Source organism: Maniola jurtina, chromosome Z, assembly GCF_905333055.1.
Source record: "Maniola jurtina chromosome Z, ilManJurt1.1, whole genome shotgun sequence".
NCBI classification, from domain to species: domain Eukaryota; kingdom Metazoa; phylum Arthropoda; class Insecta; order Lepidoptera; family Nymphalidae; genus Maniola; species Maniola jurtina.
This window is the reverse complement of record NC_060058.1, coordinates 5,633,788-5,660,838: the sequence shown is the minus strand read 5'-3', so window position 1 is coordinate 5,660,838 and position 27,051 is coordinate 5,633,788. Positions and strand designations below refer to the sequence as shown.

The 27,051-nt window shown below is 38.1% G+C and overlaps 1 protein-coding gene and 2 long non-coding RNA genes across 5 annotated transcripts in view; 2 read left to right on the top strand and 1 right to left on the bottom strand.

Annotated features, from left to right (window-relative positions):
• The first annotated feature begins 1,924 nt into the window (after positions 1-1,924).
• Positions 1,925-18,089, top strand: LOC123880228 (RING finger and SPRY domain-containing protein 1-like). 2 transcript variants are annotated; one of them, XR_006799188.1, is made up of 11 exons: positions 1,925-2,267; positions 4,969-5,153; positions 6,431-6,611; positions 7,441-7,611; positions 7,797-8,004; positions 9,117-9,376; positions 10,034-10,251; positions 11,181-11,325; positions 12,088-12,203; positions 13,251-14,055; positions 18,078-18,089. XR_006799188.1 is itself a non-coding variant. In XM_045928224.1 (10 exons), the coding sequence occupies exons 2-10, from the start codon at positions 4,972-4,974 to the stop codon at positions 13,336-13,338; spliced, it is 1,569 nt and encodes a 522-aa protein (XP_045784180.1). In that variant the 5' UTR covers positions 1,925-2,267; positions 4,969-4,971; the 3' UTR covers positions 13,339-16,519. The 2 variants fall into 2 exon arrangements, 1 of the variants encoding a protein (XP_045784180.1); XM_045928224.1 differs by lacking the exon at positions 18,078-18,089 and having other exon boundaries at positions 13,251-16,519.
• Positions 18,090-18,211: 122 nt separating this feature from the next.
• LOC123880538 overlaps positions 18,212-27,051 on the bottom strand; it is a 50,736-nt gene continuing 41,896 nt past the window's right edge. The window contains exons 6-8 of one of the 2 annotated variants that reach the window (XR_006799279.1): positions 23,385-24,077; positions 21,983-22,081; positions 18,212-19,494 (exon numbers count right to left, since the gene is read on the bottom strand). This is a non-coding gene — a long non-coding RNA (uncharacterized LOC123880538). The remainder of the gene's footprint in view (positions 19,495-21,982; positions 22,082-23,384; positions 24,078-27,051) is intronic. The other variant, XR_006799280.1, reaches the window with a different exon arrangement.
• On the top strand, positions 19,483-19,967 carry LOC123880541. The gene is made up of 2 exons (XR_006799282.1): positions 19,483-19,555; positions 19,592-19,967. It is a non-coding gene; the product is annotated as an uncharacterized LOC123880541 (long non-coding RNA).

Here is a 27,051-nt window from a genome sequence, read left to right as displayed (position 1 = left end):
CGCTTGGCTGCAATCAGACCTGCTAGCAAGTGATGATGCAGCCTAAGATGGAGCGCGCTTGCCTAGAAATTGCCTATTCACTCTTGACTTGAAGGTACCCATATTATAGGTGGAAGGGAAAACTGACGCCGGAAGGGCGTTCCATATCCATATCTATACTAATAAATAAAATTGGAGTGTCTGTCTGTAATTTCGAAATAACTACCTCATATTAAGCTCATATGGTTATTTGAACGATACCATAACGGAATCACACGTTTTTAAAATTTTTGTCTGTCTGTCTGTCTGTCTGTCTGTCTGTTTGAAAAGGCTAATCTTGGGAACGGCTGAACCGATTTTGACGGGATTTTCACAGACAAGTAGAGAATTGACCAGGAAGTAACATAGGCTACTTTTTTAACCAACTTTCAAAAAGGGAGTTGTGTTTTTCTACCTATGTACACTGAAATCTCCGAGATTTCTGAACCGATTTGCGTCATTTCTTTTTTAATCGATAGAGGAACTTTGCGACATTGTTTCATAAAAAATTTGGAGTCCAACTCCTCAATCCTGATGCTGCAGGGGATCTGACCAATCCACGCGGGCAAAGCTGCGGGCATCAGCTAGTCTTTAATAATACCTAACCTCTTTCGGTCTTAGACTTATTAAGGTGGATGCGACGGGTCTGCCCGCGAAATTCAAATTTAATTTGGTTTTTCCATGAGCGTAGCGAAAATTCGTAATTCTATGGGTTTTTCGCAATTTGTAAACTAATACGACAAAGTAGGCTTATGACATTTTAATTGCGCCAACGGCAGTATCACCCTCACAGGTTTATATAAAAATCTTTACTTGAAAGGGTCCAGTTTCAAAAATTAGCTCTACTAGAGTTAATTTCTTAAACTGGACGAACGATTCATTTGACCCGAATCTAGATTTACTAATAAAATATAATTTTGTTAAATAATCAGCGCTTTTCGTTCTCAAACGTTCCCGCGCTTTATTCTGATTTGTCGGGGCTCGGTTGACACTTGACAGTGACATCCAATGTTTGTATTGCCATATCATTATTTTAATATAGTTCAGTAGAAACGGCTAACATTGGTGTACAGTACAAACGAATGGGGCATTTTTGAGAATAAATTAGTGTTCCCAGGGTTTATTGAACAATCCGAGAGACAAATTAAAAAGCCGTAGATTTTTACAAACCGAACTTTTGTGTTAAGTCAAAGGTACCATGCAATTTTGGGTAACATTGTGAAGAGAATATTTTGTAACTATGGTAAATAGGTACGTACGGTGTTTTCCTCATGTTTTGCTCTTTTTTTCCTGTAGGAATCTATTAATAATAATAACCTGGACAACCAGTAAACGTTTGACAAAAATAAGACTTATGGAAAATCACGGAAAATTTCAATTTTAGGTAAAACTTTAATGGTGGGTCTAGCTATTATTGTTAATAATTTACTTTTAGGTAAAACTTTAATGATGGGTCTAGTTATTATGGTTAATAATTCACTTTTAGGTAAAACTTTTAACACATGAAACATGACGCATGTCGCTACCAGCTAGCATACTTCTAGCCGTTCAGGGTGCAGGGTGGGGCCTTCTTAATATTTAAAATATAGGTATATAACGCAAAACTTGCTATTATACAATTTAATGTTACCCGTTTCTACTGTAAGTCGATTTTACATATGGCAACCCTAAAATATATTTCGACTCGTCGTGCGGCAATTGTACAATCTTACTTGTTGCGATTGGCTGAATTTTTGGTATTCTTGTTGAAATATTTAGAAATAGCCAATAGTGACCAAATAACAGCCAATCAAAGGTGAGACGTTGTCATGCAATGATGTAGGCAAGCGTCAACTTCTAACTTCACTCTGAAGTCTGAAAATTGTTAAAGTTGTAAATGAAGTTAGCAGGAAATGTAATACTGCGGATCACAGAGTACTTTCAACTTTGTAAATATCTGCGGATGTTGGCATTTGATTTGATAGAGTACTTACCTGTACAAGTTAAACTTAAACGTACCACAAAGCGATTTTGTAATTTAAAATTAATATTTATGAAATATGAAGTGTTTAGTTTCACCACCATCACCTTGATATGTGCAGTTCGGAAAGAATCCAAGAATCATTTGTTTCGATAACAATGTTTACAGTTTTTTGGTCTAGGTACTAAGGAGTGACAACAGAGTAATTAGGGACATTCTAGTGTTTAGTGCTACTCACCCTCACCGTGATCGTTTGTTTTTCCAGAGAAGAAATGAGTAAAAATTTACGGTAAATTGACTCATAATAAGTAATTTTACATTTTAAGTCGCTTTTTGTATATCAATTTATAAGCCTTAAAAAAGTCATTTCAAATCTATTGCATAGGCAGATAGAGGCATAAAAATGCAAAGTTATACCACTGCATTGTTTTATTGATTTATTGAGAAATATTAAGCTAAGTAGATATCTGTTACCAATCAATGTCTATAATTAAGACATTGTTTCCACAAAGATTTCTTCAGCTTTTTAGGTATATTATGTAGAATGTAATGTGAAAATAATTAAATATTATAGAAATAGTTCTGACTATTATGTAAATAAATAATATTAAGTGCAAGACCCTAAGGAACCCTAAGGACCTTATTATTCTGTAATCATTGTAATTGTGTTTTATTTATAGGTACAGACTAAAGTAACAATAGGATATTATTTCTGCATTGTAAAAATTTTGATTTTATTGAACCTTGTTGAAGAAATAACTTGACAACCCCTTGCACTAACACTTTTATTAAAAAATATTATTGACCATATAGTTAATGATTAGTATGACTGATACACATTAATTGCCCGTTCTAGGTTAATAATATTAGGTCCCTACATAGGAAATTGGTGTTTTATTGAACTGGCCAATTTGATCTAAAATATCTGGAGCTTGGTTAAGAATTCCAAATTTAAATTTATTTCAAAATAAGGCTTGCGAGCGTATGTGCTTATGTTCTGAATTTAGTGATTAATTTGAGTTTTCTTTAACATTGTTCTGTTCACAAAATGAATCACAGACGAAATCGCAGGCATTCTATAGTACTATATAATATGAATTGTGGATAAAATTGTGGGCAAAAGCTAGTGTTGTTATAAAAGGAATTGACTTTGATAAGTATCTGGCTACAAAGATGGAATAGAACTGTTAACAGATTATTAGAAATGTTATCTACAATGATATTTGTCTGACTTTTGGTAGACGTACAACCATTATTGTGAACAAAGGTAAATAATTGATAAGGAATGTAGTGATTTTCAAAAGATCATTTTATTAAAACCGTGTAGAAACTTCAGAGGAGCTATGCTAGCTGTAATGTTTAATATTCTGTCTGTCTTCTTCCTGTTCTGGAGAACATACATCCACTGTTTCCCAGCTAGTTCTATGATATCTTCAACCACTGTTTCTTAGGTCTATCCATATTCCTCGTGCTGTGTGCTTTCTGTTACTGTTTCCATCCACTTCCTTTGAAGATGTGGTGTTCATGACACTAGTAATCATTAAGTACACTTGTCTTTAAACCCCTTGTAGTTCCCGTTGGGTTGTCATTAGGAATATCTTGCCTACCATGGCAATGACGCGTCAATAAGAGAGCTCCCCAATTGCTGATTTAGCAACTATGCAGGGCCTTTCAGACCCTGTATCATGTTGACCGTTGCCGATCTATTTTGATCGCCACTGTCTTACAGTTCTCGTCCAATACTAATTGCCACCAGGAACAACAGCAGCTTCTTGGCCGAGATGTTTTTCTCCTCTTCCCCATGCATTTAAAGTTTCCCTAGGTGAAAACTATGTTTTTTCATTAATCAATCAATCAATCAATCAATCAAATTCTTTATTTGCTAAGTACAGGTACAAAAGGTGGTACAAATAGCATACAATGAGTCCAGTGTATTCAACCATTTCTGGCATGCAAATATAATTAGTGCCTGACATTCACAGATGATGTGGTGTTACAGAGTCTACTCATATCCGTTTCTTGGAGCTTGATGTTGAACATTTTATATCTGTTCAGTGCATGATGCCCCGTTAGTGCCCGCACTAGAATGCATAACTGTTTCCTACTTAGCACTAGTGCTTTGGAAGCAGCCTTCTTGTCGAAGGCTTTGACTAAAGCTCTGGAGTGGTTCATCCCTGGGAGATTTCTCCATTGGATGAGTGTGTCGTAGTAGCAAATAGAGAGCTCCCCCCAATAGTAAAGCAGAGCCACTGGCTGTGTGTGACCTTAAACCCCAGATTTTCCTTATTATGCACTTGCATTGATTAAGAATTATTGGTAATTTTTATATTTTTGTATTTTAAGTGTTTTTTTTCCAGTTTAGTTAGTAGTAATATTACTCCTGAATATTCATAATGATTGACTTGTGCCAAAAAGTGTTGGTATTCTTGGAATGTCAAGTTTTCTTTTATTTGTGAACAGAACTGACTCAGTCTTTTTATCTGTTGCCGCTCTTATAGTTTATTTCTACAGTAGCCGCCAGGAAAAGAAAGAGGTTTCGGCTTCGTAGAGCGTTGTCTCCGTCACTCATACCTATATGACATATTGTGTGTCTCAACAACTGAGACTCTCTCAACACTAAATTGCTGAAAACTGGCTACCGAACCCTATCTAATGCGTGTTCTAAGTTTCCAATACCCATTTGACCCTTCTTTATATTTCTATATATGGACTGTGAAATGAAATAAGACTACCATCACACTAGCTATCAGCTGTCAAAGTAGTATGAGAAGCTTCAAGGATTAAAATTATTGTTATCTTTGTCTGTGTTGGTGTTAGCTGGCGGGCGTGCTCTGCCTTTTTGGAGTGTTTTTTTTATTAAAACTGACTGGAAAGCGCTCTACGGGGGTGCCGTGCCCGAAAAATACCCGAGTACTAAACCCTCGGTGCGCGAGTCTGACTCACACTTGGCCGGTATTTTTATAATAGGTGATTCATGTTATTTTTTCCAGGTAATGGGTGGTTGCTGCTGTAAAGAGAAGGCGCCGGATGAGCCGGTGTACATACCGTCACCCGCTCGGCCGGCGTCCGCGCTGGTTACGGATCCCCACTTACGTATCCCAAGAGTTGTAGATCCAAAGCTGGTTGATCAACTTATCATAGAAATGCTTACGGTAGCAGCTTCACGCGTCGATTCGTAAGTATCTAGTAAATAGCTTTACCAAAAGACAGCAAGCAATTTAAGTTCACAGGCATAATTGAGTAGTTTCCTCCGGTAGTGAAGCGGTACTGGGGAGGTGTGATAACGTGACGCAAGAGTTTTTTTTTATAAAAAAAAGAATATTGGTCATTTTAATCATGACTAATATTCCCCTTTTCCCCTCCAACTAAGCGTTAAGCTTGTGCTAGGAGTGGGTACGACAATAGTGCAACGGGTGGGGTTTGAACCGCCGACCTTTCGGTTTTCAGTCCGCTCCTATAACCGTTGATCTATTGAGGCTTCTAATTCAGTGATTCTTCGACTTGTGACAGCTGTCAACCCTAACGCACCGATCCACCGATGCAGGAGTCTACTCAGTTATGCCTTATACGCTTAATAATACTATGCTGGTTAGTTTAATTGTGTAAATATAGTAATTCACAAATCGTACCTATATGAGATAGTACATACATAATATGGATTAAAAGAAAAAAAAAAAGATTTCCCCGCTTCAAAAGTTTCTGATCACACTAATATTATAAAGGAGAAAGTTTGTATGTGTGTGTGTGTGTGTGTGTGTGTGTGTGTGTGTGTGTGTGTGTGTGTGTGTGTGTGTGTGTGTGTGTGTGTGTGTGTGTGTGTGTGTGTGTGTGTGTGTGTGTGTGTGTGTGTGTGTATGTTTGTTACTCCTTCACGCATAAACTACTGGACGGATTGGGCTGAAATTTAGAATGGAGATAGATTATACCCTGGATTAGCACATAGGCTACTTTTTATCCCGAAAAATCAAAGAGTTCCCACGGGAATTTTAAAAAACCTACATCCAAGCGAACGAAGTCGCGGGTATCAGCTAGTTTTAAATAATAAAACGTCAAAATCGGACCTGTTTCTGAGGACTTGCTAAGATTGGCTGTCTTACGCCTTCATTGACTCCACTTCTTGTTGCTCTGTGAATTGCTGTATGATTTAAAACTTTCTCTAAGAAATTGAAAAAGTTAACTGCTTCCATTTTTCTATGAGAACCAAACCATACGTTCGAGTGCATTCGCAATAAATATTTAATGTGAAAAGAAAAAGGTGTTCACTGTTCATATTAATTATTAAAATGATGTATCAATTTACACTATTTTATCGATTGAAACGTATCACGCCACCGGCAGGGAGGTCCATTGAGGTTCGCTTGGACCCCCAACAACACACATACAAATATTGCTATACCAATACCAACAAATTGGCAATGTATGAAAATATGAAAAAATACCCAATTGTTTCAGTGACGATGAATCGCCAGTCTCTCTCGTGAAACTACATGTAATAGCTGATAAAGAGGAGGGATGGATTCAAATGGTCACATCCATGGTCAATGTAATCCCGTTAGAAGATCCATTCGGGCCGACAGCTATATCTATTTTGTTAGATGAGTGCCCTTTACCGTCTAAAGAAACAGTCATTAAAGTGAGTATGCCCACTGACCTCTACTAATACAAGTACACTGGACCTGCTATTGCCGACCGGTTTTTGAAGCAACATGATTTTCTCAGCAGCAGAGGACAGCATGTGTGCGTACTTGGAACTAAATGTTAGTGATGAAACATCTGTCATCATAGAAAGACCATTTTACACAAAGTGTCAGTTTGATTTCCCTATAGGCTCGGTGGTCTTATTTGAATAAAATTGTTAATTTATGTCCACCCGACCAAATTTCGGCCACGGCGGCCAATTCCCACAGAGATTAGCCAACTGTGCGGGAGATAAATTATAGCGCACAAGTGTGTGCGCAAACACAGATGCACTCTCTATTCCCTCAATCTCATAGCCCGATGGGACGGAACTTCGACACGACCAGAGAAATCAGGCGGATTAACGTGCTCTCTGAGGCATAGGGGTGACACACCACCAATTTCTTACTGTTGGCACTTATGTATTAGGAGTTTCTGAACAGAAAATTACCTTACTACTTATAGGTCATACTTACCTTACCTTATAGGTATACTTACTTATATTACCGGAAATCGATCCCAGGAATTTCGTCATCCGCAGTCGAACATACTAACCACTAGACCAACGAGGCAGTTAAAAAATCAAATTGTTACTGTGCATTTGAATGCAGACTAATCTTCGGAATGGCTGAATCTATTTTAATGAGACTTTCACAGACAATTAGAGGATTAACCAAGGAGTAAACACACTACTTTTTTAACCGACTTTCAAAAGGCGAAGTTGTGTTTTCAACCGATCTACATCGAAATCTCCGAGATTTTTCTTAAATTTTAATTTTCAACAGGTGACACAGTTGTTTGGACTGTCCGCTCAGCGCGCAAGTATTAGTGACTGGAATGTCCGAGTAGAGCGCAATATTTGCGTCGCCTTAGGCTGTATTGCCGAAAAGCTAGTTGGGCCTAACAGCGTGGCGATACTCACTGAGAATACTCTGGACTATCTGCTTGCCTACTTGGTATGTTATATTTTATTTTACTTAAAATAATGTATGTTTTTTCTCTCTCGTCTGGCTTTTACACAGATTAGCCAATGTCAGGTTTGTAGTTATTTAAAAGTTAGGGAAACTATACAGCCGTTTGTTGAGGTATTTAAGAGGATTAGTCTAGGTTTTGTTTTTGAAGATGTTTATTTTTGTTTCAGTCCACGAAATACGATCCGCGCATAGTATTATTCGCTTTAATAGCTGTACAGAAATTCGCCCATACTACGGAGAATAAATTAACTATAAAGAGCCGTCTAGAAGAGTTTCAACAGCATCCTTTACTAAAACTTGAAGATTTTGCCAATATCGACCATTGGTTGTGGCGGCAAGTCGGCTTTTGCGCCAAGTGGGCACTCGACAACCTCTGTAAGTATAACTGATCTGTTCCATGTTTAATATGACCTACGTACATACATTAATTACCTAGGGCTGTGCGAGCTACCGGCGGCATCCAATCTCCTTCTATCTCATAAGAGAGAGCGAGAGAGAGAGAAATATCAAAGATGATATTTTATGCGATGAAAAGGCGTTTGTTTAAATTTTGACCGTAGTACTGTGCGAGCTGATTTGCACTTTATTGCGTCGTAATACATGACGCTATTTTTTTAAACGATTTTCGCGAGTGTGCCTTCTGTACCCTTAAGTCTTGCATTTCACGAGTGCGCGTGGCTCATACTTGTATATAAGTCGTATCGGTATAAGTAAATTAAAGTAAATGTGTGCGTTTGCTTGCTCGCGACTGATTGGTCCGACAGGAACGCAGACTTACGCAATGACGTAACCACAAGTAAAGCCGAGTTTCTTGCTGGTTCTTCTCGGTAGGAAAGGCATTCCGAACCAGTGGTAGATGCTTTTGACGATTCAAAAGAACTTGCAAAAGTCTAATTGAATAAAAACATTTTGAATTTGAATCTGAAAGTTCACGCGCGTTCGTAAATTGTAACAAGTGTAAATTAAAAATTTATATCACCCCCGACAAGTGAAGGTTACAGTTACTAGAAAAGCGCTGATAACTTTCAAACGGCTGAATCGATTTTCTTGGATTATAGCTAAGAATACTCTATCAAGCCACCTTACAAACGAAAAAAACAAATTAAAATCGGTTCATTAGTTTAGGAGCTACGATGCCACAGACAGATACATAGATACACACGTCAAACTTATAACACCCCTCTTTTTGGGTCGGGGGTAATAACTACAACTACGCGTCCTATTAAGTATTCTGTGTTTGTACTGTACATCCTATCGGTGGGGTATCTATCACCGAGATAATGTGGTTATGCTGTCATCTCGGTTAAGTTAGGTTAGGTTAGGTGAGGTTAGTTTTTGTTGGTTACCTTCCGTAACTACTAAATTGCATGGCTTCTGAGATGCAGAATAGATCTTCCGAGTCTATTTGAAAGAGACATTCCTGATCGATAATAATAATCAACATTATAAATTGGACCGTGTTCGCTGACTGGATGTTAAATTTACAGTCATTGTCGAGGGCAGAAGCCTGTCCTACGAAACGGTGGATATGTCAGGCATCCACGCAATACTGAATTCCCAAGACGTGAGCGAATATTTGCAAATATCGTGCAACGGGCTGGAAGCCCGATGTGACTCGTATTCTTTCGAGAGTGTACGTTGCACATTCCAAGTGGACAGCGGCTGTTGGTATTATGAGTCGATCATAATTACGCCCGGCGTTATGCAGATTGGCTGGGCGACAAGAAACAGTCACTTTTTGAATGATGTGAGTATGACAATATAATACATATCTTCAAAGCCAGCCCAGTGGTAGTCCAAGTGGCGTTACCGTACCAGGCCTGTTAAACAGGCTGAAGTCGAAACGTACTCAAAAATTCGGTCCCCTTTGGGCGATATTATAAAAAAAAACCATTGTAATTGTAACTCGCTTTAGTTTTAACACAATTTTTTCGTTCCATTAAGAAATTGGACCTCTAGGTCCATTTTCGCGAGTGCATAAATTAATTTCTATATTCCAGAGTTGCCTACTAAGAAACAATGCTGTAAATAAAAATAAATAGCATTTACAATAGTTTTCTAATTAATATATTGATTTCAACTATTATCTATTATACATTAACAACTATTATACATTAAGCAAGCTATTTGCCTCAGTTTTGATTTGACGCTATAGTATTTCACGTCTACTGCACTAAAGAGCAACTGCTGAGTTTCTGGCTGGCTCTTCTCAGTAGAATATCCTTTCCGAAGCCGTGGTAGAGTCTTGACATATCATATGTGGCACAAGCTGCCCTACGGCTTACATGAAATAAATTCATTTAATTTCATGTACAGATATATATCAACGTGGTCCAGATGTGCGATCGAGTCCGATTCATATCAACTATCAATACAACGATTAGTGATAAGAGTTTTGTCTCAGGAGGGCTACGGTATCGGAGACGATGTGTACTCGTTGTCGTACGACGGATGTCGCAGGCTGGTGTGGTACAACGCGCGCCCAACGTCGGTCCCAAACATTCCCGCTTGGCGCCCTGGCGATGTACTGGGTTGCCTCATCGACTTGGACGCGAAGGAAGTCATCTTTTCCATCAACGGGCAGCGATTGGCACCCTGCCGGGAGATCTTTGAAACCACCAGGTATAGTAAAATTCTAACATCAGCTCAGGTGGACTTTCGAGTTGACCGTGTGTGGTATTAGTGGTGCCGCGTCAGTGCGACGAAGTATCGGGCTATGCAAATGTAGAGGACGACATTTGGGCAGCATCACTGATCCGCCGTGAGCCAGTCGTCACTGACGCTGCGGTCTAACGACGTTCCCTAAACTTTCATAGTACGATAGTCCTAACGCCACAGACGCTCGACTCAACTTGTTTAGGCTCGCTGGTTCATCCTCGATATCAGATCCAAGCTCCGAAGCCCATATGCGGAACCAGTCCGGTGAAGGTAGAGGCACGGTAAGACTAGCTCTCGAGAGCCGTCCTACCAACGAGAATAACATGGAATATATCTGCTATAACGTTAAGGATTAAAGTATATTTCCGCTAACTCAGCCATGTCCAACAAAGTCTGCTCAAGCCCAGTCTGAGGTTATGCATAGTATAATATGTTTGTGTTAGGGAAACTCAGGCATTTGAGGAACGCCTTCAGTTCCTGTAGGCCAGGGAGGACTCACCGGTTACGTTCTGCTGCTCCACGACGTTCCAACTTAGGGCTTTCCCAGGGATTTCCAAATTAAAAGGCGGGGCACTATATCAAACGTCTATTTTATTCCATGTTCAAGGGGAGAGAGAAATATATACATGAGCGAGAAAGATACATAATATGCTTGATAAATTACAATATGATAATATGCAGATTAGATATACTTGGGTACAAAATTTAGGAAAATTGAATTACTAAACAGTGTACATCGTACAAGAAATAACACCTTTGGTCCCCACACCTAGCGTACCGTGCACTCGTGACCTCAGGAACCGCGAGCCACAAAATAAATGACGGAGAGCGCCATCTATGATGTGATATGTTTTAATACCATACTAATCTGTCCTGTGTTAAAACCATTTCAGATATGGATTCTTTGCTGCAGCAAGTTTCATGGCCTATCAACAGTGCCGTTTCAATTTCGGCTACAGCGCATTCCAGTTCCCTCCCACGGATCGCTCGTATTCAGCTTTCAACGATTACGGCAAGCTGACTGAAGAACAGAAGAAGGTAGAGTTACATTTATTTTGGGAGCAGTTTCCTTCTTTTTGCAAAGATATTATAAAACTCCAGATAGACGATGCTCATACAATTGTAATTGTAAGTGGAAGTAAGAGAAATTCATACGCTTTTGCGTGTGCATGAGACATGCGCGTAGCGTCACAACCTACCTACATATTGGCGCCGGGTTGAAGCACCTTCCGACACTTTCGAGCCTGCTTCAAAAAATGGCGATATCGCCCAATTATGTGCTAAAAACGTCAAAAAAGTGGGTGTGTTAAACCATAATTTTTTTTTTTTTTTTAAATAAAGTAAAGTAAGTAAAGTTAAGTAAAATAAGTAAAGCGAATTTGGGATGGGTAAAAACTTCAAGATCGCGTCAGCTACATGCTAATGTTATTAATGCTCGGAACGCCGATAGATGTAAAAACTAAATGAAATCTAAAAAAAACTGTTATCACTTGTGTCGGCAATTTTTTAGGATTCCATATCCGAAGGGATATGGAACTATTACTAAGACTCCGCTGTTCGTCCGTCCGTCCGTCCGTCAGCGGGCTGTATCTCACAATAGGTACAGAGTTGAAATTTTCACAGAATGTGTATTTCTATTGCCGCTAGAATAATAAATAATAAGAATTTCAAAATAACCACCATGGAAAAAAAAGTGTTAATTCTTATACGGACGATATATAAATGGTACGGAACCCGGAACGGATCGAACATTTCAGGATTGCATAATATGGGCGCATGTATTCTGATTTTATTTTGCAGGTGATACCGAAAAGATTATATCTGGAACAGCTGAGGTCTTCTGTAGTGCAAGAGAATTCCTGCACAATTTGCTTTGACGACATCGCATCTTGCATCCTTGAACCCTGTGGACACAGGTAAGATTTAGCCCGACCACGTAGGTTCTGTGATATTCAAAAACCCGGCCAAGTGCGAGTCGCACTCGCATACAAAGGGACCAGTACTATCATACAAGTCATCAATAAATCAATTTATTGCAAATTTGGTTTTTTTTTCTCTCGTCTGGCTTTTCAAAGATTAGCCAATGTCAAGTTTGTAGTTATTTGTAACAAGTTAGGGAAACTATACAAGTATAGACCCCGTCTGTGCCGGCGCTCGCCGACACACTCACGATACCCCCTTAGAGCGCTTTCCAGTCAGTTTTAACAAAAAAAAAACACTCCAAAAAGGCAGAGCACGCCCGCCAGCTAACACCACCACAGACGAAGTCCAAATTTGGGTTATATACATTGGTTTTAATCTAAGCTTATTTAACTTGTCTGGTATAATCACAAATTCACGTTTTTCAGAGGTTGTGCGAGTCCAACTCGCTCTTGGCAGGTTTTAAAATTTATCAACTATTAGATGGAGAACCGCAAAAACTTATAATTATATGATACAACTAGCTGTGCCCGCGACTTTGTCCATGTGGATTTAGGATTTTACTGTCCTGTGGGAATACTTCGATAAAAAGTAGCCTTTGTCGCTCTGCTGGTCTTTAACTATATTATACTAGGGGATGCCCGCGACTCGTCCGCGTGCAAATTTCATACAAATCGGTTAAGTGGATGGGTCTTTAGGAATCCCGCGGGAACTCTTTGATTTTCCGGGATAAAAAGTAGCCCATGTCCGTCCCCGAGATATAAGCTAACCCTGTAGCAAATTTCGTCAGAATCGGTTACACTGTTGGGCCGTGAAAAGGTAGCAGACAGACAGACAAACACACTTTCGCATTTATAATATTAGTATGGATATGGAAGTATGGATAACTGTTGTGCTGTTGTTGCTGCGTTACCAACCAAAAAAAAAACCAAGAAACCAACAAACAAACACAATTTTGCATTTATAATTTGGGTTGTGGTCAATATTAATTAAGGTTCTTTTTCGATTAGGTAGACTACAGAATTTTACACTTTTTATTTCAGGGGCTTTTGCTCAGTATGCACATCCCAGCTCAAAGAATGCCCGATGTGCAGAGCCGACATTCTGAACGTAAAGAGGGAGGATGCATGACATGAGCCTCGTTACGCTCGATTAGGCAACAGAGTCGGCGTCATGCCATCTCTCTCGCCACTGACTGAATACGTAACTCCATCTCTTTCACCGATCTCCGAAGATGTATCAGTGAATCTCCCGGGCTACGCTGTGTCTGCCGATAATGAAAACGAAGACGGAAACATGTTCCATCCTCGACCGCCGCGGCGCCGGTCCAACTGACATCCATGGAGCTTCCCCCGGGCTGCTCCCGGCGCGTTCAACATTAGAACGAACTATGTCTTACTTTATCCGGACCAACTCACCGCAATGTACAATGTGAATCGATTGGAAATTAGGAACGAGCTTCATTACGTACAACTGTTGGGTAATTGGCGACCTACTCTTTCCCCCGTTGATGAAGACGTTACTCCATCTCTTTCTCCGGTATCAAACGACCCAATCGCTAATTATAACGCCATCGAAGGAGTCGACTCTCATCCGTCTCAGCATTCATCGAATGGCGAACCTTCTATTTCCCCTTTGCCGGAAGACTTCACGCCTTCCCTTTCCCCCATATCCGATGACATTCCAGCTGATATGTCAAAGGATAACCCGCACGGAGAGCATAATGCGGGAAAGTCTGATGATTCGTTGCTACTATCATTTTGGTATCCTTCGCGTGCCTCCTTACATGAAGACCTCAATCCTTCTCTTTCCTTCACATCTTATGACAGTCCGCTCCCAAACAATGAGGTTATGGAAAATAGAGATGGCAATGAATAAACCAGAATTTTTAATTTGTGTAAACAACCCTGTCAAAACTAAAAAAGTTTTGTTACTCTATAGTTTTTTGGTTGCCTCAAAACTTAATAAAATATATAATTCAATGGCATAAATTCTCCGTCCTGTTTCATTTCTGTACGTAACGGCAGGACGACTTCATACCATGATTCTCTCTCTAACGAGCGTATCGTATAGTCGTATAGAAGCTATGATACAGAGATGTATTGCATATTTATTTACTGTTACACTTCGATTAAGTGTTAAAATGTGTGATCATTGTTAGCTGTATACATGATACATGCGTAATAATACATTTTCAAATACCATACTTGTGAACGTTGATTCGATGTTATGAAAATGTATAAGTATTCAAAAAATGAAATGAATGGCCGTCGCACACGTTAGCTTTAAACAACGCATTTGTTGTAGTATATAAAGCTTTCTGTTTATTTAATATGTACATAATAAATGTTAGTCGTAAGGTTTTCTTTAATTTTATTTTTTGTTAAAGCATTTTTTATTTACTTTCATAAACTAATTATTTACTTTCATAATTAGTTTAATAAATACTTTCGTAAGATATGTATATCTCGAGTCCATATTACGAATTTCACTATTTATAAGCCCATACATATTAATACTTACTCTAAGGGCGGTTACGCACTCATCCGATCCAAATCCGTGAAAATACGTTCCGAAGTAGTCATAGAACTATTTGTGTGGTAACTTACGCATAAGATCCGACTTCTGTCACTCGATTTCTTTCTAGTCCAGTCATTATAGTAAGTTCACCTCGGAATTCGAGATACCCAGCTGTAAGTCTGTAAATACTTGTATATTGACACCCTAAAATTGTCTCAAAACTTACATATGCAAAAACCCATAGGAAATGAGATATTTACAAAAAAAAAGCGCTAAACAAGTATTTACAGACTTACAGCTGGGTATCTCGCATTCCGAGATTCTTACCTAATTTAAGCTTAAATGACTGGCCTATTCCGTCTCGGATAAATATCGGACGTATGAGTAGATATGTCAAAGATGTCCACTGAATAGGATTTCTAGGCTCGGATCGGATGGATGCATAACTGCTCTTATAGTTCAGAACTCACCATCGACAATTACCATATAAACGATAAATATTGTATAGCCTCTCTTAGACGCCCTTGAACAAGTTGCGCATCGCCACAGTGCAGATTAGCAGAATCTTGAATTACGATGAAAGTTCGCTTGATAAGAATAATTAAAATTTTAGTTACGATTGATGACTGCTTTGGGCAAGTATGTGTAACTAAAGATACCATTTTATCATCTTCAATGAATGCAGACTTACCATCTTTTTTCACTGGTTCAAATCGCAACGCGCGTTAATTTAGGTTCAGGGGTGAGCGCAACAAAAGAGCTTTTTTTCAATGAATATAATTGTAACTCAAAATCGACCTAGGCTCATCGATCTACAATTGCAGATTGATCTCTTTTTTTTCTTGATTGATTGGCTAGAACAATATCTTTTTGGTTTTCGACGTAATGTTTTTTTTGATTAATAAATTTTAGACAGTAAAAACACTGTAACAGTACTACGCACAGTAAGGCAGGTATTTGAAGGTACTCCTCTTTCAGCTGCAGCACATGCTACGCACGTATATTGACAAATGGCAAAGATTGGCTTACCATAAATGCCTACCTATATTTCGCGATAGGCCGACATGCCATTCGGGGTATGAGGTGAGTTGTGGAGGGGAGGGACGTCCCGATTGCTATTCAAGTGATTTTGGTGTAAAATGTAAGTCACGTCACTCACAGCTAAATGACAGACTATGAAGGTATACCTTTATGGATATTTTCAACTGAGTATTGCAATGGATGAAGTGAGACCTAAGGCTAAAATCATTGTTTGGTGCTATGAAGCTACGCGTTTTAGTAGGTTGCAATAGATGATACCTATACTTTTATAGAGAGGAAACCCAAGCTTACGTGCGTAGTATTTTACTGTGCATCAATCTCAATCTACTGATCTCGTCGTTACGTAGGTAGATTCTAACAACTCATTAGATTGAATAAGTACATTATTGATGGAAAAACATTATATAACATAGACTGGGTTATATCAAAGGTAACGATAACGGATGTGACTGATTTTGGGTTCACACGATAAAAGAAAACTGATGTCAAATTTGTCAGTCGGCTTGCGGGTTTTACAGGTACTTTTGAATCCTGCTTTTGAAGTACTTTAATATCCAGCATCAGCTGCACACGTGATCGTTACCAAAGTTTTGACATCCTAGTAGATATAAGTAGGTAGAATAGATTTTAAGGCGCAAACTAACTACTGCGTGTGATGCGGTAGAAGACACAACAGAGTCACATCTATACCTACTTGTAAAAACTGTAATCTATGTTTTCTGTACAATAAATATATTTTGAAAAATTTAAACGGAGGAACCATTATTGTATTGTAGATTTAGAACCCAAAACTGTATTTTATTTTTGTATCGGTCTGTCTGTTGGTTCGGGCTGGAACTACTGAACGGATATGCATGCAACATATCTACTTTTTCTATTGCTGATGATAAAGGGTAGTTTTTATCTCGATAAATGTAGCGTCGCAACGTTTTCTGGTGTGACAGACCAATCAGAGTGAGTTTTGAGTATCAGTGAGTGACTGGCAAGTGTGCGACTCGCCGCTACTAAGAAGAATTCACAAAAGTAATGCGAAAACAACGCTCTTTGCCACTGAATACTGTCATGTGGTCAAGATTTCTTCATTTTTAGGGTTCCGTACCCTACCGGTAAACACGGAGCCCTAATAAATTTTTTATTTATTTATTTTCAACACTTACATCTAGCACAGGTGTTCCTAATTCGCTAGTGTAACACATAATGTCGAGTGACATTATGTGTTACACTTGCTGTCTGTCTGTCTGTCCGCCTGTCTGTCACAGGTCTCTAGCTCGTAGACTAAGTGAGTATCAAACCTGAAATTTTGGTATTCAGTGTAAAACGTTGACCCAAAAACAAATTGTGAATATGAGACCAACTTTGGCTGTCCCGATTGTTTCTTTCGATACAATGAAATGATTTTTACATAAAACTGAGTCGATCGACATTAAATACAATTTTAGTCAATTTCGTTAATTTTTATGGACAACTCACGCTTGACCAAAAAATTGACTATTCCAAAATAGTCTTCACAAAAAAAGAGCTTAAGTTTCCTAAGACAGATTCCCTGTATCACACTAATCACACTTCACATCACACTATCTAATATTATAAAGGCGAAAGTCTGTGTGTATGTGTATGTTTGTTACTCCTTCACGCAAAAACTACTAGACAGATTTGGCTGAAATTTGGAATGGAGATAGATAATATCCTGGATTAGCACATAGGCTACTTTTTATCCCGGAAAATCAAAGAGTTCCCACGGGATTAACGTCCCGGGACAAGTGTCACGTTTACAGCAACTAGAAAAGAGCTGATAACTTTCAAACGGCTGAACCGATTTTCTTGGATTATAGCTAAGTAAACTCTCGATCAAGCCACGTTTCAAACAAAAACAACTAAATTCAAATCGGTTCATTAGTTTAGGAGCTACGATGCCACAGACAGATACACACGTCAAACTTATAACACCCCTCTTTTTGGATTGGGGGTTAAAAATGTAAATGAATGATAAAAAAATCACATATATATTCTGCTTTTTCCATCATTATTTATCAGAACTCGTACAGTTTTTATTACTGACTAGCTGACACCCGCGACTTCGTTCGCGTGGATGTAGGTTTTAAATTCCCGTGGGAACTGTTTGATTTTCCGGGATAAAAAGTAGCCTATGTACTAATCCAGGCTATAATCTATCTCCATTCCAAATTTCAGCCAAATCCGTCTAGTAGTTTTTGCGTGAAGGAGTAACAAACATACACACATACACACACACACACAGTCACATACAAACTTTCGCCTTTATAATATTAGTGTGATAAAAAAGTGAATAGTTGGACATTGAAGAATGGTCAATGGTCATGTTTTATTTTGTCACTTCTCAACTCTTCAATTGATAGTATTGCTTTTATGGTACTTGGGTGCAGGTTCGTACACAATAATTATTAGGGAAAATAAAAACAATAGATCAATTTAATATTTTTATTCTCAAAATATTATAATATGTATCGGTATTGAACACCAGCAGATGAAGCTATCGATCTGAAAGAAAAAGGCATATCAGAAACGGCACAGATAGTAAAAAAATGCCACCGTACATGTTCCAAGAATATAGTAGGTTTTATTTTTCTCTCTCGTCTGGCTTTACAGAGATTAGCCAATGTCAAGTTTGTAGTTATTTACAAGATAGGGAAACTATATAAGTGTGGACTCAACGGCGGATCCAGGGGGGGGGTCATGGGGGTCATGACCCCCCCCCCCCCTGAGCTGGTTCCAGGACTTAGGTGGACCATTAATTGAACATGATGATTTTATTTATATATTTTGTCACCATTCAGATTTATGTAACTACATACCTTCAATATTTAATTAATTTTTATATAATATAATAACTTTGTATGATGGCAAACGTTTGGGAACGAACGCATCGAAAATTTGAATTTTACCGCGCCACACTTGCGCGCGCTTGTCGACTACTTAGTACGTAACGTCTAGCTAGACCTAACCTCGATCGGAACGACTAAACTTCAACATAATATCATAACATAGTTAGTTCTAAGTTAAAAAACTAAAATTTCTTTCTACCTAAACCTTATGTGTTTATGAGTGTACCATGTAACTATACCGTAATAAATAAAATAAAATAAAAATAAAATAAGTATTCTTAAAAATTGTTGCTGCAAATTCATTAATTACAAGAAATGGTAAGTAATCAGTTTCTCATTATTCCAGTGCGTGTGTTTTAACTTAAATGTTATTATTGTTAACATGGCCGTAGCCAAAAGAAATTGTTTTCAAAATGCTATATTAGTTAGTTCTCGAATTTACAAGTTTTTGTAAATCTATCAATAAATTTGCGCTCGCTTCGCTCGCGCTTTCATATTATGTTAGTTGATTACCGGAACTTCGTTCAAACTCCGTGGAAACTCAGTTTTTTTGGGATAAAATACCTAGGTATACAATGCAAGGTACCACTGAATAGTACCAAATTTTACCTAAAAAGATAAGCCCTGAAAAGTACTTTCGGTAATATTATTTCGTAAATACAATTAATAAAAATTTCGCGCTCGCTTCGCTCGCGCTTTTATTGTATTAGTTGTTTTTGTAGTACTTACCCGGAACTTCGTGCGCATTAGATTACATTTTTGAATATCCCTAGAAAATCTTTATTTTTCATGAGAAAAGTAGAGTGAGGTGCTTTAAAACATAACATTTTTTATGTCTGAGCTCGTTCATCTCTCGCTTTTTTATCTGTAACAGAAAAATTACGCTTGCTGCGCTCGCGCTCATATTTCTTGTTGCATTCTATTTTGTTCAAATCTTCAATCAATCTTGGTCAAATTGAAAGGTAAAATTCCACTAAGCAACTAGGTATTCACCCCGTCAAGTCGAGTAGAAATTTTTTTCTCCGGATAACCCCCTCCCCTCTCCCCCCAAACAAATCCCATAGGTAGATATTATGTAGGTACCTACTTACTGAAAGAGTACTGCGTTACTTATGTACCTAATTTTTACTTAATTCTTGACTTGACCACGACTATGTGACCCCCCCCTGGCGCCAAAGCTGGATCCGCCCTTGTGTGGACTTCGTCTGTGCTGGCGCTCGCCGACACACGCGCGGCGCCCAGGGCTAAAGCGCCTTCCAGACGAACTGACTGGAAGGCGCTTTAGCCCTGGGCGCCACCAAAAAACACCAGCAAACACATAAACCGGCCACTCTTAACGAAAAAAAATGCCTTTATTTTTGATTTGTGTTCTCGAAACAATTAGTTTACCGAATCACATAAAGATGGCGCTGTCATTACATATTATAATATTGGTTTGAGATTTCTTATACGATGGTGCGAAGCCCTTTACTTGACCTGTTTTTGTAAACTTGCTTTACTACGGAAATTGTCACTTGTTGTTTTTATAACCACAGCTCATTTTGATACTTGGGTACTAGATTTATTTAAAAAACTAGCTGATGCCCGCGACTTCATCCGCGTGGTATTGGGTTTTTGGAAATACCGTGGGAACTCTTTGATATTCCGGGATAAAAAGTAGCCTATGTGCTAATCCAGGTTAATATTATCTATCTCCATTCCAAATTTTAGCCAAATGCGTGTAGTAGTTTTTGTGTTAGGAGTAACAAACATAATATTATGTACTTAGGTACACATATACACACAAACTTCACCTTTATCATATTAGTATGATGTACAGAAATCGTTCAGTAACAGTTTTATTATTATTTGTATCTAGTTGATTATCCTGTTATTAGGTAGTCACTTAAGTGGTGGATAGATGGCGCTAGTTAATATTCATATCGCGTGATCATTTATCGCCCTACCGACCATATAAGCATGAATTTCTTATGTGTGAGTAAGCTTCATTCATATCGTCCAGTCTCATTTTAATTTTTGGATTGCTTTTTCTAAAGTAAAATTTAGAAAAGCAGATAATCAATATAATCAATGTAAGATAATTCACTTTTGCCCGAGAAGTTAAAAACTTAAAAAACCGGCCAAGTCGTGTCTGATTCACACACGAAGGGTTCCGTACCATCGTATAAGATATATCTTAACAATTTTATGTACAACACTGCAAGTTAATAACGGTCAGTGCGATCTATACATATAGTGGAGTAAATAAAGCCGTAAAATAGCCAATCTTAGGAAGTCCTCAGAAACAGCTCCGATTTTGATGATTTTTTTTTAAATTCTTATTTTTTATACATTATTTAAAATCAGAAACGTTTTGAAGCGGGGAAATAATTTTTAGTATTTTTTTATCCATATGTGCGATATTTATCCACGAAGTCCAGAAAAACGCTACCTTCTCTTTGAGAAGTTGTAGAGGAGGTCAAATGCTACAAATGACCTCAAAACACTTTTGGGCAAAAACCGCCCGTTTTTGAGTTATTGATCGTTTTCAGAAAAATACGTATTTGTTTCTTTCAAATTCATTAGAAAAAAAGTGAGGCATATTTCCAACTTTTTATTTAATTTCTAAGTACTAGACATCTCAATTAATAATTGTGAATACTAAAATAAAAATAATCTTTGTAGGTTCCCCGGTTAGGGATCCAAGACTGTACCAGTTTCATAATTTCTATTGGGTTACTTTGCCAAAAATGCTATTTTTTTTTAAGTTACAGAAATTTTTGGCTTGCAAATTATTTGCAAAGCTTCTACAGATTCTCAGCTATCTAATGATGTACAAAACATTAAAATAAGTTGAATATTAGCTAAAAAAACGATAAAACAATAGCACAGGGAAGAAAATTCTTAACGCTTTATGGTGCGAGATCACTATTCTTGCACATTGGGATCCCAACGTCTATCGATTTTTCGAACTATGTGCACTGTCCATCGCCACTTCAGCTTTGCAACCCGTTGAGCTATGACGGTTACTCTGGTTCTCCCACGAACCTTCTCATTTCTCCAAGCATAGCTATCTCCATCACCTGCTGAGACTCTGAGCTTTCTTATGAGGCTCATAGTTAGCGAGTAATGACCATGTCCATTAGGTATCAATTTTACATCGATATTAATCGATATGTACTAATTTTCTTCAATGATTTCCCAGAGGCAATTTACACTGACTGTTCATATTTTTGGTGCAAACATAATATTTTTAACAGACAACGGGAAGCGACTTTATTTTACTTAATGAATAGATAGTTATTTTACGCGTAATTTTCGTAACTTGTCACAATTAAAAATTAATAATAAACAAACACCAGGTTAATACTAACCTATCTTCTAAGCTGTCAAATGGGGGTTTTTTGAGTAGGTACTGCAAAGGTTTTGTGGATCTTCATCATTTTTCGACTCAACAATGAATTTTGTCATCCCTGTCGAAAAGCATTGGAATCAATACATTTAGTTTGTCTGCGGGCCAGGTGGGAGCGGGTGCGTCCTGCGGAGCGGGCAGCGGGCGCGATGCCATACTCTCCATGCCGCTCGGCAGCCGCTCTTCATTAGGACGCGTCCGCGGGTCTTCCTTCCGCTTTCTTGCTTACACGCTGACCGCCCCAGGACACACCCGCTTCCACCTTGGCCGCAGACTTACTCCCATCAGCCGATTGGTACAACCCTGTAAATGGATGAAATAACACTTTTTATTAGGGTTCCGTACCTCAAAAGGTAAAACGGTGCCTTTATAGGATCACTTTGTTGTCTGTCTGTCTGTCCGTCCGTCCGTACGTCCGTACGTCGTGTCTGTCAAGAAAACCTATATGACCAAGAATCATGAAATTTGGCCGATCTTATCGCACAATCATAGGAATAAATCTGAAAACCGCGAATTTGTGGTTACATCATTAAAAAAAAATTACCTAATTCCTGAACTTATCAGTTTTTTCATTAACTATAGCGTTCTGTTAACATTTTTAAGCTTCAAGAAGTCAACCCATTACGAATTGTGAAACAGCTTAAATTTTTGGAGACAACATTATTTAATTACTTACTTAAAACAGGAAATTTCTAGATAAATGGATATAGATTTATCAGCGATGTATATGTGGATTTATGGATCATATAAAATAAATTCAATATTTCATTCAAATTGTGTTTATTTGTCACTGTGATTGTAACTAGGTATAGTACGCGATAGATCGGGGTATGAGGCGGCGCAGCGGTTCAGCGCGGGGGCTGTGCGGGTGTGCGGGGCGTTCCCACCCCGGTTGCCATCTCAACCTGTCGCGCACTATACATGTTAATTAAAACATGTATAGTGCGCGATTAATTAAAACAAGTGTAAATTAAAAATTTTCAACACCCCCGACAAATCATTTTCAAATAAATAATTATGTATAATGTATATCTAGGCAACGTCCATCTTGACAGCTTGACATTATTTTGTCAATTGACACTTGAATATTATGAACCTAAGGGTTATCTAACCTTCTTTTCTACAAGAAAACTAGAAAATAGCTGATAACTTTTAAACGGCTGAACCAATTTTTTTGAATTATAGCTAAGAACACTCTCGATCAAGCCACCTTTCAAACAAAAAAAAGTAAATTAAAATCGGTTCATTCGTTTAGGCGCTACGATGCCACAGACACAGATACACAGATACACAGACTCACAGATACACAGATACACACGTCAAACTTATAACACCCCTCTTTTTGGGTCGGGGGTTAAAAATACCTGTGTCACACGCTCCAACAATATCGATGTCTCGTTAAAAAGATTTTGTCTTATATTGTTCTCTGGCAATTCGCCGATTGCCATAATGAAAGATTTCCAAAGAGTGGCACATGATTTGATCCTCAGCAAATTCATCATCTTCCTCCACGCATATCCATAACACTGGTAAGTGAATGAATCCGGTCTCTCCAATGTTAGCCAGTAGATTAGTATTCAATATCTTCACGTTCAATTTAGGCAAAGGCTTCTTTCGCATTGACTTTGTCCAATTATATTGATAATTGCTAGTATCACAACTATCTCTAAGAATTAATCCAGCTTTGCCCCAAAACAGGTAATCAAGTACCACTATGTTTTTAATCCGGCTAAAGCTGTTTCTTCTCTCTATCTTTGCAATATTTGAAGTGCACCATTAAATGTTCCAACGTTTGATTCAAGCTCGTTTCTTATTGTGATTCTCTCGCGTAGTTATTTATTAAGACATTTCAGCAAAGAAAAGCTGTAGGTACATTGATTTCCAACATCCAATTTAAAAGCTGTCGCTATACAAGGCAGCAATGCAATAATTGGCCCCGCAGTTGGATTATTACATATTGTTATTTGACTTTTTAGTAGTTCAATGAAAATAATCCATAGTCTATACCAATAATTACTGCCATTTTCCAAAAGGTTTTCACTAACGCTGGTGGATACCTAAAACATTTACAAGAATCTTGAATTAAATGTAATTTAAATAAGTACATATGTTTTATTTAAAATAGGTAAAAGTAAAGTAAAGTAAAATATTCTTTATTGTATATCAAGACATATAAATGTATAGTAAAAAAATAGATTTTGTGCAACAGACTTATCGGTATAGGTATAAACTTTATATGAAATAAGTATTGTACAATTTCTAGCATCATATTACTAGCGAAACAAGAAAACAGAACTTTTTAATTTTTTTTCTATGACGCAACCCTAATGTACACAAACATATCCCTACTATATAATACCTAACTTAAAATCCATTAAAAAAAAATAGTGATCACAAAAATACAGTACGTAAAGTTGTATGTACCGTCGTGATTTGTTCTAATAATGAGAACTGTGATTAGAACCGCAACAATGAAGTCAACAAAGCTGGCTGTGATATGAGAACATATACATTCCACAACCACTTTGTCGGCCCCCTAGTTGCTCCTTGATGGATCGGCTACTATAAAATGACTCTTCAACTGTTGCCAGATTGCAACCTATCGCCAGAACACCAACTGTCGCCAGATCGCCAGTTATCGCTCATCAAAGCTGGCTGTGATATGGGCAGTAGACACATCACAACCACTTCGTGAGCGACACTCGACGTCGATTCAAAGCGCGACTTTTCAATCGCTGTAACATTACGTCACGCAGCCCAACTCGTCAAAAATGGCTGTGATATGAAAGCCGACCATTGCACAACCATTTTTACGATGGGGCCACGGACCTCGAACGTTATTTTGGTAATCCTCTATATAAGTACCTATAAGGTGGTCTCCGTAAACCGACCACATCAAAGTGGCTGTGATATGAAGACGGAAGACATGTCACCGCCGCTTTGACAGGCTAGGCCCGAGAACGTGCAGAAATTCAATATGAATGCGAGCGTCCGTAGTTCCGTAGGCAATCGGAGTTAAAAATGTAGCCATGCTCATCAAAGCTGGCTGTGATAGCTTCATCATGACCTATGACAAACCGACTTTGATGGCAAGGCCGCATTCGATCTTGAAACATTGAAGTATTATCTGAAATTTCACACATAAAAATACACAGCAATATTTTTATTAGGCCTGATTTACTTTACAGCGCAATGCAGGGCGCAGTTTAAATGTTTGCAGTTAAGTAATTCAGAGAAGTGATCGTAGCGCGTGCAACCCATTCCATACACACGTACTTAGTTTTAGTTCTTATTTGAATATCAACCAATCAAATTTAATGAAATTTTGTAGACACTTTCTAGAAACAAATCTATCTTCTCGTACATACGAATCTTGTAGCCAGTGCAACTGTATGATATGTTTCAATACCAACAACACACAAAAATTCCACAAAATTTAATTTAAGTTTTTCTTGATAATATTGAAATGAGAATCAAACTACGTTTGTTGGGAACTCAGATTTGGAAAGCGCTGGGGAGCGCGCTAGATTATTTATCTTCATCCTAGAACTTGTGTCGCGTCGGTACAGAAGTGTATCGTCAACTGACCAGTTCCCAGACTTTCACGGCCCTGACCTTCCATGGTGTAAAGCCAAAAATAAATCAGGCCTAATATCTTCCGTCTTAGGTCCAGTTGCATAACAAGAGGTTGAAGTTACGTTACCTACTGTTAAATTTTGACCGCCAATAAAAAGCAAAGTGAGTTACACAAGTCAGCATTTATTTTATACCTCCATAATTAAGGTCAAAGGTTGGCCCAAAGTTAACAAACCTTAACTTGTGCAACCCACTTTGCTTTTATTGACGATCATGCAACTATCGTTGGTCTGTCATGCAACTGGACCTTAGTATACCTACATACATATAAGTAACTTATCCCAGAAGTTATATAAAAAGAGCTAGAAGTTGACATCCCTTCCATTTTTTCAGAATATTATGAAAAGTTACGAAACTCTTTACTATCCTACCAGAGTGAATTAGAGTGAGGGAGCTCCCGGTTTCATGAATAGAATAGATTTTTATTCAAATAAACTTTTACAAGTGCTTTTGAATCGTCAAATAAATCGTCAAATTTACCACTGGTTCGGAATGCCGTTCCTACCGAGAAGAACCAGCAAGAAACTCGGCGGTTGCTCTTTTCAATTGTGCAATTTACAATAATATTCTATACTATACAAGCAATTGCAGACCCGCGCATTGCTGGAGCGAGTCAAATCCATGCTTTTTTATCATTTACATAATCTTCGATTGTGTAATATGCTTTTGCCAGGAGCATACTTTTAATGGATTTTTTAAACTTTGGTAAAGGCAAGTCTAATATTGACTGTGGAATTTTATTATGAAATATTACACTCATTCCCACAAATGACTTTCCCACTTTTCTGAGGCGGAGCGTAGGAGTTGCGAGCTTATTACGATTTCTAGTTGGCCTGTCATGGAAATCACCGATTTTTTTGTAGCTGAGGATGTTTTGTCGTACAAAAATTATATTATTGTAAATGTATTGAGAAGCTACTGTAAGAATACCTATTTCCTTAAATTTCTCTCGTAGGGAATCGCGCGGTTTTAAATTATAAATTGCGCGTATTGCCCTTTTTTTGTAAAACGAAAATTTTTCCAATATCTGCCGCTTTACCCCATAGCAAGATGGAGTTTCATACCTTAGCAGTAGAATATAGAAACGAGGAAATGAATAGCTTCTTAGAATAAAAACCTAGCTTAGTACCTAGTCTACGTGTCCGTGGAATTTCAATGCGTACGGATGCAGGTCTTGACGATGCTTTGTAGTTCGATAGAAGAAAGTTGAAGAAGGAATCTGGTCTAAAATACTACTTATCTTAACTACCGAAACTTTAAAGACTACTTTCTTAGAACTTCGCTGCAAAGAATGCAAAATCTCGTGTTTCTAGACCCAGTAGTTTGAGTTGTAAGTTGATACTTGATATTATCTACTCATGTGATATTATGTCAACCGATCAGTTTCTCCCTCTC

Bases quoted from the DNA above. Each gene is read 5' to 3' on its own strand.
- LOC123880228 (XM_045928224.1), top strand. From the start codon at position 4,972: ATGGGTGGTTGCTGCTGTAAAGAGAAGGCGCCGGATGAGCCGGTGTAC. The intron at 7,612-7,796 runs GTATGTTATATT...TTTTTGTTTCAG, and splicing joins ACTATCTGCTTGCCTACTTG to TCCACGAAATACGATCCGCG. The intron at 8,005-9,116 runs GTAAGTATAACT...TTAAATTTACAG, and splicing joins GTGGGCACTCGACAACCTCT to TCATTGTCGAGGGCAGAAGC.